We start from the raw sequence: 15,624 nt of genomic DNA, 5'->3' as shown, positions 1-15,624 counted from the left end.
TCATCACTGGTGGTCTATTGAACAATCACTTAACAAAGCCTTCCAAAGCCACTGTGTAGAATGGAAAAGCAAAATACCAGCTCCTGATTTCAGCTATACCTGTGCAAATCCTCAATAACTCTCAGGGTCTGAGAGAAGTCTTCAGTTTCCTCAACAGGTTTATCCAGATAAGCTGATACAGGTGCAGAAAACTCTGCCAGCTCAGAATTTGCTTTTTCCAGAAGTAGAGTTGCTTCAGTGCAAGCATAAACAACATGGTTAGAGAAACCATAAAATATCTGCTTTATCCTAACCAAATCAAACACCTCCACAGCTCAGCCTGACATAGGCCTGAAAAAACCCCCATTGCTGTCCACTGCTGTTAAACTTTGTTAAGTCAGTGCCTGATGCTTCACTTCTTAACGAGGCAGTTATTTGTTTCTCAGGCAATCGCTGGCACCTGCCTGCCTTTTAAAATCAAATAATAATTGAATATGAGGAAAGTGAGACGAAGTAAAGGAGATTTAATAAAGAGAATCTTTGCTGTGGAGGGAATTTCTTTGGCACTGATTACGTTACTAATTGATCAGCACATTGCCTGAGAGAAGCCAGAGACAACAATTATATTTAGCACTGTGGCTGAAAGCAATGCAGTCAACTACCTCCTCGGCTTTCGCTGTCCGCTGGCTTCACCTGGATCGGTCTGTTCATCTGTAAGGAAGAACAAAGACAGACATGTAATTAATGGAGGAGTCAGACATTCATATACAGAGGCTTGCTTTGCTTCTTTACTGCGCATCATAATTAGCACCAGAATTTACTCCACAAGGGGGGGGAAAAAAGCAATTAGTAAACAAAGAACTAACCAGTGCAGGCTGCAGCTTGGTCTGAGGCAAATAAATCAGTGTCACTCCTCTTACCCGACAGTGGCTTTGTTGAATCACATTGGGAGAGGGATCTGACTCATTTCACACAGGTCATGAAATTTTAAATGCAACTTTTAAAATTTCTAAGAGTTTCTCCTGGAAATACTGGTGCATAAGAGCAAAAATGCTTTGTCAGAACATCAGGACCTGTGAAACTTAAACTGCAAAAATTTCTTGAGATTGACATGATGAGAAGGAAATTGAATAGTGAATTCCACTTCTACTGTTAACTCAGTAGGATAGTCATGTGTAACACAGCAGCCTCCATTTCAAACCTGGATTTGGATTTAATTTGTCTACATGCTGCTGGAGTATTGGATACTGAGAATTTTCTGGGAGTAGAGGGCCAGATGTTCCTTCTATTGCTTTTTCAGATATATATTTCCTCTCTCATATCACAATATAAGTAGGTTTAAAAACCTTGCCACTGTGTTGTGAATAGGTTTCTGTTATTCAAATTATCCCTCTCTCACTCAACAAAATCCCTGGGGACCATCACTATCCCCAGAGCTTCTCACTCCCAGGAGACAGGGCAACAGATGCTCCCAATGTTCTTCACTGGCAGTGCCTAACATGATGTGGGTGCCTGAAGAACAGGCATGACAGTATACCCCTCCTGTCAATAGCTAGAGATGCAGACTGGATCAGAACCAGCTAAGAATTTAGTCTGAAAGCCCTTCCCTGTCTCATACTTCTTGTCACATAAAGGAATCAATACCCTGTGCAGATGGACTACTCAAAATATCTTTCTATGTGTGACCACCCCTGAGCAGAATGAAAATATCTTTTTGATTTGTCAACCAACAAAGAAAGTACAAGTTCAAACAAGCATCACAAGGAGCATGAGGTCAGAAGGCAATAGGAATCTCCTAACATATGTCTTGCCAGTAAAGTCAGACCACAAATTGGCTGATGAATATCACAGAATGCCTTCAGGGAATTAATCCATCCCTTATTTGTGGCTAATCATAGTTGGGCAGCAAGGCCATTAGTTTTATTTTTCTTCTTTTTTTTTTTTCCTAATTTTCCCCCTTTTTTTTTGAAAAGCGCTTCATAATAAGTTAGATTTATTCTAATTGCTCTGCACACATTTTTAGTAACAACAAGTTATCAAGCTGGCTGACAAGTAGGTTAAGATGATGAAGAGCCTAGCAGATCCTGCTGTATTGTTGTCTCTAGAGGAAAATGTACTTATCCATAAAATGACTACAGTTAGACTCACACTCCACGAGAGAAGGATCCATGGCTACAGATGCTACTGAGCAGTTTCTGCTCTCCTCTGTGCCTGTACCATCCAACAAAATCCAGACAGCTGAAGTGCTAAAACCAACAAAGAATCTAATAATTGTTACACCTTGTATCAGCCCTTGCTTCTGCCACTGCAAAGACCAGTTGCTCACATCAGTACCACAAGGTATTAGCAGGGCAGAGGTGATGTATGAAGCAGCAGGAGCAGGACAGATGTCCTGCCATGGGGCTCCTTTATACCCACATGTGAGCAGCAAGCTGTTACTCACATTCAAAGATCTGACACCACACAGGTGAGGAGGGTACTCAATGTCACATAACTCCAAATGTGTTGAAAGTGTAACTCTAAGCCACTCTTAAGCTTGGTGTTTGAGGCATAAACCGTGTATGGTCTTTTGCAGTGCCTGCTCCTCTCTACTGATCAGGGAGGGAGGTTGTCTTTGCATTTAGACTTAGCTGAGTTGAACCCCACCTTGCTTCTCATGTGCAGGACAATGAAGCCAAATTCCTTGGTCACTTCTCTCAGCTGCTCAACCTCTGAGTGCTCGTGTTTGCAACAGGGTGGTGTTGACCATCCATGTACCAATGTCTGACTCGAGACCTGATTACTCTAACACTTGCCCCCTTATTCCAAATTACGGGCTCCTGATGGGAACCCTATGGCTAATCCAACTCCCATGGCCAGGAGAGGGGGTCAGAGGTCTCTGGTGCTCATTCCAAGACAGCCAGAACCTGCATCCCAAGCAGTCAGTAAGAGAAATAGTCACAGTAGCCAGGAATTTACAGGAGGTGTACAGCATACAGCCTTGAGAGGCAAAGTCTTGAGACTTGAGACACAGCCTTGAGATGCAAAACATCCCATAAATCTACCCACATAGGTACTGATCTGAATTGTTCTAAAGTCCATGAAAATTTGCACTGAACTCAAGTAGCTTTTGGATCCAGCCTTGAGAAAAACTAGACAGAATTCACCCTTCTTTTTGAGTTGAATGAAGTCAGTTTGCACAAGGCAGTGGACATTATCAGACCCTTAGGCAAAAATGAAAGGAGGCAAATATGTGTTTGGACTTTGGTTGTCTTGGTTTGTTTTGGTTTGGTTTGGCTCTTCGTTTTGTTTTTTCTTTCTGATGTTGGGGAGTGAGAAAAAGCAGTCAGTTCTGAAGAAAGTTAAAAAAAAGAGTGTGAGAATGAGCATCCAACAGAGGAAGAAAAAACTGGGGAAATTAATAAGTAAAAGGCTAGCGTAATTTAATATACACTATGATTTATACACTTGACAATTTCTTTATAGACCAAAGAGAAAGTGCTGCCTGAACGGAGCCCATAATACAAATTGAGATCATCTTGACATGAAAGACACCAATTATAGGGAGAAACACTGAGAGGAAAATAATTAAGTTTCCTTTCTCCATCTATGGAATTTTTTTAAAATTTTTTTTTTTAATACAGACACTCTGGGAGCAAGGACCTGTCATGGGGACCAGAAAAGGGCTAAGTGGGGAAATGAAATGGCAGAACAATGTAGCTTTCTAACCCTGGGGAAGTGCCTTCCTGGGGAGAAGGGTATGCAGATATTCAAGTTCCCTGCTTATTCTTTATCTGGAAGTGTCCATAAGTTAAGTGGAATGAAACCAAAGTTTTTACTCCAAAATGCAGCCTTCTGAAGAGTGTTTGGAGAAATACTGATATGGACATCTTTAATATGTGTCCTATCTTGGTGGACCCTGAGAGTGTGACAGGAGAAAGAATATTTTCCGGACAGCAAATCTGATGAATATCATCAGGAAATCCACCTGGGATCTGTGGAATTACAGATGTGGCTGTAAGGTGTTATTAAACCCTGTCACTAGAAGGCTTCAAAAGGGATTTTGCTGCATGGGAAAAGACCTAGGGCAGGCTGACCCAACATCTGAACTGGTAGATAGAGTGAGTGCACTGTTAGGCATCCTCTAGGATGTGCTACACTGCTGTCCTTACAGTGGTCCTTCTTTGTTCTGCTCATGGATGCCCTTTATACTCTCATTTGAAATATGATCATACTTGAGTGACACTGAGAAAGGAGTAAATTGTTTTAACATTTGTTAGTCCCGAAAACATTCATCTCTTTAAATTCTCTACCATCTTTTAAGACTTGACTAAAATTTTTTATCCTTCTACAATATGGAGGTATCTGACTTTATGGTACCAGAATGCTCTATAGTATAAAACCATTATAAATCAGGACAGTGTTTACCATCATTCATGATTCAGAGTCCCATTTGGCCAAAAATTTACATTGAAGTGCTTCACTCAACAACAATTTTGTAGCAAAGATGTGCTGAGGACCACTGAGGTACAGAGATTTAGGCAAGAGCCAAATAATTTAATTTGGATCTCTGGTTACATATAAAGGCACAGTTTTCAGAGAGGTGGTGAGAGAGTGGCACACCAGAGTTTTATGCACAACTGTGTTCCTAGTGTGGAGTCAGGAAAAGCCTGTGTCTCAGGTTCCCCATCTGTACTGGGAAGAAGAACCATGGCAGCTGTGAACAGGCCTATTTTAGGAAGAGGGGTTCTGTCCTTTTCCCACAAATGCCATAAATATTTGTGCTGATGGTGGAGTTAGAACTTAATGTGCATCACACTTCTCATTTTCCTGTGATTCCTTACATGTTCATCTATGATGAAAACCACCTTTACTATCACCTTTGCAAACCTTAGGCAAGATGATCCTACTTGTTACGCTCCATACCCTTCATTTTGGGTTGTCCTTCCTTTTTTTTTTGCCAAAAACCAACCCATCCAAATTATGCCAGATGTCGCCATCCCACACCAAACTGCCACTGCCCCAACTACCCCCACCCCAATTTTCCCAGCAAGCAGAAACACAACATCATTTTTCATGTCCAATTACAGCCACTGTGGTGCCACTGTTAAAAGACAGCGCAGGTACCCCTGTCAAAAGGGGTTTGAGTTACAAGAAGCGATGAATTATAGCAAGCCCTTTTTCAATTCTCCACAGAAATGAAATGTCAGAGCTTGCTGCTGTATTTTTCTCAGCACCATCAGCTACAGGCCACTGCAGGAATTAGACAGGGGACAGACGCTTTTCTGCATCATGATTTTTCTTTTCCTAAGGTTGTCGTTTTTTTCCCCCACCAACCTTTTTCTGCTCCCTCTGGCTTTGATATTAATTTAGAGCAGGTAGAAGGATCACCTGGGAAAGAAGAGTAGGAAGCAGAGACAGCTGATTTCTCACTGTCTCCATCTCTCTTCCTCTCGCTGTTCCTACCACCCTTTTCCTTTTTGTCTCACCCACTTTTTCATTGCTCATCAATGTACCTTGTGTTTTTAAGTAGATCTAAAACTCTACTTGAGAATGGACAAATACAGAGATGAAGAAATAAAAGGGAAAAAAATCCCTCAAAAATATGGAGCTATCCTGAATAGCTTAAAATGTGCTCTGAGACAGGAAGAAAAAGGGAAAAGATGAGGAGATTACTGAAGATGAATTAAATGCCACTAACAGGAAGAGACCAAGCAGAAGAGAGGTTGGAGATAATCTGCTGGTTGTGTTTAAGGATGATGTCACTTCAGGAGACAAAAGGTTATTCTAGAGCCTGTGTGCTTTACAGAACCATGGAAGATTTTCCCACTGATCATCTGAATAATAATACTACTACTACTACTACTACTAATACTACTACTACTACTACTAATAATAATCTTTCCAACATCCTTAAAATAATTGAATATTCCTTGAGGACATATTGGGGACTTTGGTTTGTATCAAAAACCATCATGAAAGTATTTCTGCTGCCCAAGTTTCTGGAATTTTCCAAAAAACATAAAAAAAGTAGAGGTGCTAACCTCTGGCAATGCCTGTTTCCAGCTCTCTACTGGGTTTCTGAGTGATTTTGGACACATCATTACATCTGCCTCTTTCTCGACTTTTTATTCTACATAATGAAGATAAAGATATCATCACGTACTATGAAGGTGGTTGATGGAAAAAAAAGTATCTAAATTCTGGTTTTAAACAAACAAACAAACAAATAAACAAACATCCTGTCATTTCTATGCTTGAATTATGAGGACAGATATAACAGCAAATAATAAACTCTTCACGCTCACTGATGTTTTGTTGTGTTTGGTATTGTTCAGGCATCAGCCCCTGAAATCAATGATGAAATTCAGCTGTGATCATGAAGGATGCCAGCTAGCAGGTCTTAGCAAATGTTTATTGGGCACTCCTGCATCTCTGTATTTGCTGGTTAGCTTCATGGAAAAAAAAAAAATCCCGGAGCAACTTCTTCCCTAAAAGTAATATGGTGTTCTTGATGGTCTTGTGACATAGCTCAGATGTTAATCTGAGCTAGCAATAGCTTAATACCTGCTCTGAAATTTTCAGAAAATACGTTTATTTTTTATTTCTTTAGTGGGTTTTTCTGTTTCAAATCTCTCCTCAAAACACTAAGAGGAATTTCATTTTACCATTTCTGCCAACTGAGTCTGCCATGAGTCTTTTTTGAGTCTGCCATGTACACAATAGTAATTTCTCTGAATTCAATACAGTTATTTATGTGAGCAAAGGTATTGGCAGGAATGTGTTTATGGGACTGGGTCATAATTTTTAAAGCATCGAACAAAATCTGCCCTGATAGAGGGCCCTAAGGAAATGCAAAGTATATCAGTGTCAAAGTTGGAAAAGCCAAGAAAATCACCTACAATTGAATTGTGTATGTGTAATTGCAAAGTTCAAGTAAATCACTCTGTACCTGATTCTGAGTGACATAATTGAATTACAGTGATCTAAACTAGATAGCCATAAGCGTGAATCCAAAGCAATCTCCTATCTCTGAAGAAAAGAAAAAAAACAAAAAATAAACAAAGTCAGGGCTCAGGTGCTCAGCTCAGGGAAATTTCTGCAAATCCTACAGAATCAGAAAGGTTTCTTCACCGTGGCTTAGCTACACAAGTAGACTCCTGTGTTTGTCTATTTCAGCTGTAATGCATAGAGCAAAAACCTGTCCCCATGGGAATGGAGGCAAGTGCTGTGTTTGCATGGATTGATGTGCAATTACACATTAACCATATTTACTGTGGGCACTCTGAATTGATACAATGTTGGATTAACAAAAGAATAGGGAGAGGAAGTATTTTAGAAAGTTTAAAAAACAAACAAAAAAACCCAAACAAAAACCCCCAAAAAACCCCAAAACTAAATTGCATAGATTTACCTTGCTAGTAGTTCATTGCCTCTGAAATGACTATCCCAAACCTCCTCTTGGTAAAGGACCCTTAATTCATCTCTACCACCCTCTTCCCTGCCTGTTGAGATGTGTGCCATAGGTATGTACACAAACAGATGAGAAGGCCTGAAATGGCAATGTGTGAAATATGAAAAAAACCCCATTGAAGGGTCTGACCTTTCCAAATCAGTCAATGCTCTGGTGCCTGCCCCTGAGAATGATTGCTACCGGCCATCTCTGCTCTCTGAGAGTATTTTCTATATATCATATAAAACATATTATAACCCATCTGTCTAACTATTGATTCATCTTTCTCCTTTTCTCCTGTGTGCAGATGAACCTAGAGGGGCTCCAGTGCAGTTCATGCTCACGTGAACAAGTGGCTGTGGCTTCAAATACAAAACTTCTTCCTCACTGAGCAGTTTGGGCTTGAGTTTGAAGAAACTGCCAATCTTGGTAATAGGCAACTACAGTCTTTCCAATAAAACAAATAATTTTTTTTGTTCCTGGGGTAGTGTTTAATCTTATGGTGTCTTTGGTTTTAAATGAAATGTGGTAGGGTAAAGAGAGAGCTCAGTCTTCAGCACATTTGAGGACAAAACACAAGATGCTTGGAGTGAAGCCTCATTTTTCCAAAATGAGAGAATCAGAACTGCCTTTTTAGCTTTTGTTTGGATTGGTTTGTTGGGATTTTTTTTTTTTTGTTGGTTTTTTTTTTTTTTTTTAGTATTTATATCTTATAAATATTGTTTCGTGTGCAAATCTGCATGTGAAACAGCAGGAGATTCCCTTAAAGTTTTGGGCAGTCACACCATAAGAAATGGTGCTCAATAGCTCTATTTTCCCTCACTAGACTGTGGTGCTATATGGTACCTTAGTGACTAAGGACAGAAGATGATGCTCTGATCACCCAGATGGGTGTTTATTGCACTCATGGATCTTGCTTGGCTCCTGCACTTGTCCTTTCTTTCCTGGAAAAGAAGGGTGTCTTGTGGATAGTGACTTTTGAAAAGGCATCTGTACCCCAGACCCCTTACATGAGTGAGAAATCCATGAACATTTAGTGAGTACACTCAAGTATGTCATGAGTCCCAGGACTGGCTCTCTGGCCATGCTAAGCTACATAAAAGGGTCTATTTCTATGTGTATCCTGACAGCAGAGGTATAACTCTTGAGTGAACATGCTGCTCATTAAATCTCTTTCTCTACTGATATGATGAGCAACTGCAATGTGAAATTCTGTTCATAAACACATCAAATTCTATTATAAAACTAAGTCAGTCTTTTGCTGTCCTTTCCTCCCTTCTTCCCTAATAGTAATAAGGAAAATTTTTTCCACAATTCCATATTTCTTCTAATTTTCTTCTCATGTTTATTTCAAGATAATTTGCATCCAGTTTTAAAATATGGCCATACATCTTCTATCAAAAATCATTCTTCTCTATCCCTAACTTTTTCTATTAGCCAACTTAGCATGTATTGAATAAAAAGAGACCTCATTCTCTTTCACTGTGATCGCAAACTCCTTCAAGGCAGAGAAATAGTGTAGTCATAGAATGATGGAATAAATAATGTTGGAGAAGAACTCTAGGATCACCAAATCCAACTGTTAATACAATATTGACAAGTCCAGCGCTAAACTGTGCCTCCCCAAATGTCCCATCTACAAGCTTTTTGAAAACTTCCAGGATTGATGGCTCCGTTACTTCCCTTGGCAGTCTGTTCCAATGATTGACCACCCTTTAGGTGAGGAAATATTTCCTAATATCCAACTTCAACCTGCCCTAGCAGGAGTACAACTTAAACCATTTCCTCTTGTTATCTGGGAGAAGAGATCAAACTCCACCTGGCAACAACCCTCTTCTGGGTAGTTTAGAGTGACAAAGTCTCCCCTGAGCCTCCTTTCTTTCAGGCTGAGCACTCCATTTCCCCCAGCATGAGAGGGCAAGCCATACAGACACAGCAAGGACAGTCTCATCCTAACAAGCATGGATCCTTAGTCTGCAGATGGCTAAATGCATGTATGAGACATCACAGCATTTAAACGAGTGATGAGAACATGTGCTGAAGGTCCTGGATCAGTTTTGCAGTGTGCGCAGTGTGTTTTTGGTGGTGAATCTCTCTCTGTCTGCACCTCCCAGCTGAAAGCCTCCCCTCAGACCTCTCATCCCAGTGGTCCCACAGGTGCTCCTGGTGCTATTTTGCTGCTGTCTGTTGGGCAGGTGGGATGATGGTAGGTGTTCTCTGCATATGGGGCACACCATGGTCACACAGAGCCCAGGGGACTCCTCAGCATGGACATGAGCAGGGCAGCAACCAGATCACAGAGACAGTTGTATCCCTGAAGGCATTGTAGACATAACCCTTGTTCCCTCACTAGGAGATGAACATCTGTTCTTGCCTCTACCTTATCCTGAGCCCATGACCTCTGGCTATTGGAACTTTCCTGCTGTGCTCTTCCGTCTCTGAGCTTTATCTCTTCTTCTGAAGCAAGACCCAAACATTGCCTTTGCCACTAATGGTTGCTTGGCTTGACTTTGCAGACTTTAGGCAAGGCCAAGCTCCATTGACTTCAGTGCTTTGAGTGCAAAAAGACCTTGGCCATCTTCCATCCAAGAAGATTAGACCTTCTGTGCTTGTAGCTTTGTATGCCTGGCCACAAAGATAAGAGCCACAGCCAGCCCTTTTGCCTATGGAGAAATGCTTTCCACAGCATTGCCATTTAACAAACAACTGAGTAAGCTGTGTAAATTAACTAGCTGCTTTCACCCACTGCCAGGACCATGAAATACAGGCTCTCTCACTAAATGTGCAGGTAGCTTCAGAGCATGACTTTTAAACACAGCTTCCCCAAGAACTGAAAGAGTCTCTCATCGGGTTAAGATTGCAAGCAGGGTTTGCCTTGGTACTGGGCTAGATCCACCCTGAGCCAGAAAGTATTTTTCCCCCATCACTGGTCCTGCTTTCAAGGTTAGTGTGTTCACTCTCTTCCTTCTTCTCTGCTAACTTCCCTTTTTTCAAAGGTTAAAGTCACCTCCTTGCTGTAGTATAACAGAGAGCAGACCATTACCTCAGTTCTGGACAACAGGAGGCCCAGACCTAAACCTACTCCAAGTAGAATGCTCTGACATTTCTGCAGCACAAGAGCTTCCTTCTAAAGGTGTATCCCTATCCTATGCAGGTGTTACGGTTGTGCTCTCCTTTCAGTTCTATTAACAAACAAATAAAGTTTAATCTTTTTTTTAGACAGCCTGAAACAAGTTCTATTTGAGCAGAAGAGCCCCCAGAAGCCATGCCACCTTATCCACTGACTTGTCTAAGCTGGTTTGAAATCACATCTCAAATTAGATGTGTGAACACTTTGTTCTGATGATAAACCCCTTTAGCTGTGCACTGCATCAGGGCTCCTGAGCTGGCAAAAGGAAAATAAAAAAATAATTTACAAAAAAGAAAATAAACAAGGAAACACTCAGAGGAAGAGTAAGATTATCTTAGTTTTGATAGTGCCCCTTTAGATAAAATCTTCTGTGAAGGGACTTAGAGTATTAACTTTTTCTTCTGTCCTCCTTCACAGCTAGGAAATGCATCTGGTGTATGATTTTAAGCCCATCCAGATGCTCAAGTTAGTCCTCAGTTTCTAACAGTAAATGAACAAGCACAAGCTGGAGCCTTGCAAATTTTAGAGGAGCCTTGCAAATTTTATTAGAGCCTTCAAAACGGGAAAACCAAAAATCTATAGATTCCCAAATATTTCTTGAATTGGGAAAAGGATGGAAGGCTTGAAAAAACCCCAAACACAAACACTGAAACAAAACCCTACAATCATTCCTGATTTCAGACCCTCAGTGCTATTCTCCGTACCAGTTTCAGCCTGTATCAGGCCCTCCAATGCAAAAGGAGCTACCTCTCACTCCCATCTATGTGTAACTGGTATCATCTGGTCCTATGTTTTGACAATTATCTGAAACATAATTACCAGACTGATGAGTCTTGCTGATTAATTATGCCATCCTTCAAAGTTGATCTGGGTACTTAAAATAAACAAACACCCTGGTTGGGTAACAAAGGTGATTTTCTCTCTCTGTTCCAGGCAACAAAGGCTAGCAAGCTCATTTTGCTATGTAGGGATGTGGTCAGAGACTCCCAGAGATTGGTTTCTGATCTGTCATTCATGTGGAGCTGCTTCTCTTCTGGTCCCTGACCGCACCCTAACTTGCACCCCTCCTGAATGATAAATATTTCCCCTCTGCTGAGAGCTATCCAATAAAACTGGTGTCTGATCCTAGTGCATCACTGATGCTTTCCTCCTCTAATTATGCCTAAATATTGCCTTTCTTTCTTTTCTGCCTTGAACAGCCACTTTTTTTTTTCTTTTTTTTTTTTTTTGCATCAACATGTACCAAAGCATTAAACAAGACATTCCATTAATTTCTTCATCATCATAACTTAAGCCTGGGACATACCCTTTAAATATTCATTCAGCTATGAAAACTGGGCATTAAAATTTTAATAATGTCAAGCTCATTTGAACTGAGCTCCTGGGGGACTATTACGATACAATTAGAATAAATATGATGATTGATTTGGTGTAAAGGTTCACCTGTCCACATGTGTTAGTGGCTGGAAGCAGCGTGCCACCTCTGGCACCACAGCCAATAGCTCCAAGTTATTTAAAGTTTTTTACTACCTTCCCCATCACCCCCATTCCCACCTGCTCACAAGATTGGCCCCCTCACTCGCTCTCACAGAATGTCCAGCTTGGATTTATCTGGAAGAGGCAAAGCAGAGGGGCCTCACTAGGAGCTGCATCCAGCAGCACTCCCCTCTTTCCTTCCCCTTCTCGGGCTGTTGCTGAAGAGGGAGCATTGTTCAGAGACACGAGAAGTTCATCTGTAAACTTTCTGGAGGCTGTGGCCATTAACTTTTTGCTGAGAGTGTATCTGAGCTCCTGGGCCCTGGTGCTCCTGAGTAGAAGGGTGGCGAGCCCAAGCAACACTGACATGTCTGAACCAGCTTGGAGGAGAGCAAGGCTTGTGTTTCCTAGCAGGATCTACCCGAAATCACAGCACAGAGATAGTCTGGAGATGTGATGCTGACAGTAAAAAAAAAAAAAAAAAAGCAGAGGGGGAAACCGAGCAAGAAATCACCCTACTTAAGAAGCCTTCTGTTTCAAATGCGGGATGTTCTCAAATGCACAGAGAGATAATTAAAAGATTTTGGTCCACTGGGTGCTGAGCATATTTGAAAATTTGGGCCAGATTGTACTTTCTCTCTCTGCAGTGTGAATTGGGTGCTACATGGTGTAAATATGAAAGGAGATAAAATGGAGCCATCACCACTGAGAACAATCATTGGGCTTTTTTTTTTTTTTAATCATCTGCTTTAAATAAACTATTCATTAATTCTTTGAATAAGGGTAAAATGCAAATCTCTCTGCATTTAAAGGTAACCCTTATCTAGCCCTGCTTACAAGCACTGCCAGAACTTCTAGCTTTTGGGGCTTTTCCATCAGTCTCCTGACATATGGTGCTTTCCTTAAATCCTCAACTTCTGGACCTGAGCAACTTTTTAACAAGAATTTTAATTCCAGAATGAAAGAAAATTCTTAATGCTTAAAATATCACTCAAAGAAAACAAAAATGTGAAAATAAATTTTCTTTATTTATATTATATAATCATACAGGATTGCTTGAGATAATTTATTATACTCATTGTTGGCAATGCTAATTATTAGAAACAATTGATTTTCACTGTTTTCAGCTTTTTTTTTCCTCTTAGTATTTTGTTAAAAGAATGTACTCATCCTAAATCTGTCACGTTCTTAAATTCAAATCAAGTCCTGCAGCTTTTCCTATTTATCATCTCTATTTCCATATGATTTACTTTTAATATTAGCTTTTAGTGGTACTTTGGTGTTATTTACTTTTACACTCCTACCTCTACTCCTTCCAAAAAATAAAAGATTTTTAAAAATTAACGCAACCCATGACACATTACAATATGGAGACAAGAAGGGGAGAAAATGGTTACTTGGTGTTGCTTTGCTTCAAAGGAAAGCAGCAGTTTGGGGAACCTTCTTACTGTGAATGCAGACTGTGGAAAGACATGGCCTTCCATTCTTTTCCGCAGTGTATTACCTATCATCTCCTTCCCCACTAAGTTTCCTCCATGGAAAAAGGGGTTAGACAGTAATCTTTACCTTCAGGGCCCATTGTGAGGATTAATTAGATACTATTCCTACAAAATTGTAAGTTTTTAAGATGCTCTATGAGCTCTCACTGTTATTATAACGTGCCATACCTGCATAACGTCTACCACTGCAATATTACCCCTTGGTTGTTCAAGACTACAGAACTGCTGCTTCTAATTGAGTTAATGGCTTCATAGGTTGGTAATTTAATAAAACAGACTGCTTAAACCAGCAAGGTTTTGATTAAATGGGGTGTGTGCAAAGGGGAATTTATATTTGTTAAAAGCTCTGTGAATCCAAGGTATCAAGGCGCAGATAATGCTGGTGTAACAGTACCTTACACAGAGAGGAAAGAAGGACAGAGCTGAAAGCCATGAATCATGGAAATCATGGAAATCTCGAGTAGTAAGGGGCTCATAATGATCATTGTAGTGAACCTAACACTCGTCTATGTGACTTGGAGCATTGTTTAGATGCTCCTTCAACTATGACAGGCTCGGTGCTCTTTTGAGGCTCTTCCAGTGACCAGACACCCACTCAGCAGGTGAAGAAGAATCTTTTCCCAATGTTTAGGCTGAACTTCCCCAGACACAGTTTTATTCCATGAGGGAACTAGAAGGTCAGCACCCCCATCTCTGCACCCTTGAAAAAGTTGTGGGCTGGTTCACATCCTGCTTCAGTCAGGTATTCTGGGCTGGTCTCGGGAGTATGCAGAGGTGTGTGATGCTGTGCACATACAGATAAGGCACTGTGCTGCTGCCACTGCTCACTGTGACAAGCAGATCTACTGTAGGATATCATGTGCCTTGCCTGACTTCAGGGAGAAATTCAGATGTTCCTTTCCAGCTGGCCTTGCCCCCTAGCTGGCCTTACCCCCTAGCTTAGCTCTAGTTCTAGAGAAAAAATTGGAAAATTTTGGGGAGACCCTATTTCCTGAATGGGAAAACTTAGCTTGTGCTGAAATCACAGGTACATCTTGAAATCGCCTTTCCGAAGCAAGTGCCTGGCCGTGCCCACGCAGAGGATCGGGCTGCTTGGAGACCTCCAGAGGGAGCTCTTGGCTGCCTAAATTTAAACAACTAAATTATGCAAACCCAATTTCCTAGATGGAGAAATTAAGGATTTACTCCGGGAAGCCTGCTTCATTAGGTACTTAAAATGTACTCAAAAGTTAGTTACTTCAGTACACAGACTGGATTGCACCTCTGACTCCAGTGATTGCCTTTCTGCAGTGATTCTGGGCTGCGGGAGCAGCTCCAGGTGCTTCCACTGCCTGCTGGAGTAAGTGGGAGAATACTGCCCTGATCTTGGAAAAGCACGGCAAAGAATCCCTGCATCGTGACACTTTTCTGTGCTGTAAATTCCAATTCATAACTGCTTCCTTACCACGGGTTGGCACCATTGAGAGTTAAATTTTTATTCTTGTATCCTCTCTCAAGAGAGGCAAATCTGAAACCAAAACAATCTTTCCTACCATCCCTCTGACCCTGAGAAAACAAAGAAAGCCAAGCAGTGGCATGGCTATTTTGTGTATTAAGAACAGCACCCACAAAGATAATGAGAAGCTTTTATGGCTGTTTGAAGAGCACTGATAGATAATCAGGAACAGTCCAAGCTGCAGAGTTTCACCTGTCAAAAGCTGGGCAGGAATCCTTCATAATAAGGGTCAGGCACAAAATTCAGATGCTGACACAAACATGGACATCTTAGGAGGGCATATGGCAATTGTGCAAGTGGCTGGGGTTATAACATCTGGCTCAGAAATCTCATTCAGCTAAACAGGTACTCACTCACATCTTCCTCTGACCCAGCCAAGTTCACCAACTCGGATACCTGCACTTCCACAGGCCTCCATTCAGGCACAGCAGGGTGCTGGGGTCCCATCAGGGTGGGTGGGGGGTAATGCCTGACCTTGTGGATCCAGAGGGGCACCTGAGGCCAGCCACAAACCCTGAGTATGCTTTCCAGAAGGGTGACCAACACTTTGTGACTCCAAAGGACCTGATGTCAGCACTTTGGAGGGGAACAGCTGGCTCAGCAGAAAGAAAAT

At 41.3% G+C, this 15,624-nt stretch overlaps 1 protein-coding gene across 19 annotated transcripts in view; it reads right to left on the bottom strand.

Annotated features, from left to right (window-relative positions):
- CELF4 (CUGBP Elav-like family member 4) overlaps positions 1–15,624 on the bottom strand; it is a 710,045-nt gene that overhangs the window by 315,345 nt on the left and 379,076 nt on the right. For all 19 annotated transcript variants that reach the window (XR_005255538.1, XR_005255539.1, XM_038125919.1 and 16 more), the window contains exon 3: positions 642–690. Coding sequence is in view for 17 of the 19 variants with exons in the window: in XM_038125919.1 (XP_037981847.1) it covers positions 642–690 (49 nt within the window). In the remaining 2 variants the exon portion in view is untranslated. The remainder of the gene's footprint in view (positions 1–641; positions 691–15,624) is intronic.

This window comes from Motacilla alba, chromosome Z (genome assembly GCF_015832195.1).
Source record: "Motacilla alba alba isolate MOTALB_02 chromosome Z, Motacilla_alba_V1.0_pri, whole genome shotgun sequence".
Classification (NCBI taxonomy): Eukaryota; Metazoa; Chordata; class Aves; order Passeriformes; family Motacillidae; genus Motacilla; species Motacilla alba.
Note: the sequence above shows the minus strand (reverse complement) of the source record. Positions and strands in the feature narration are given on the sequence as shown.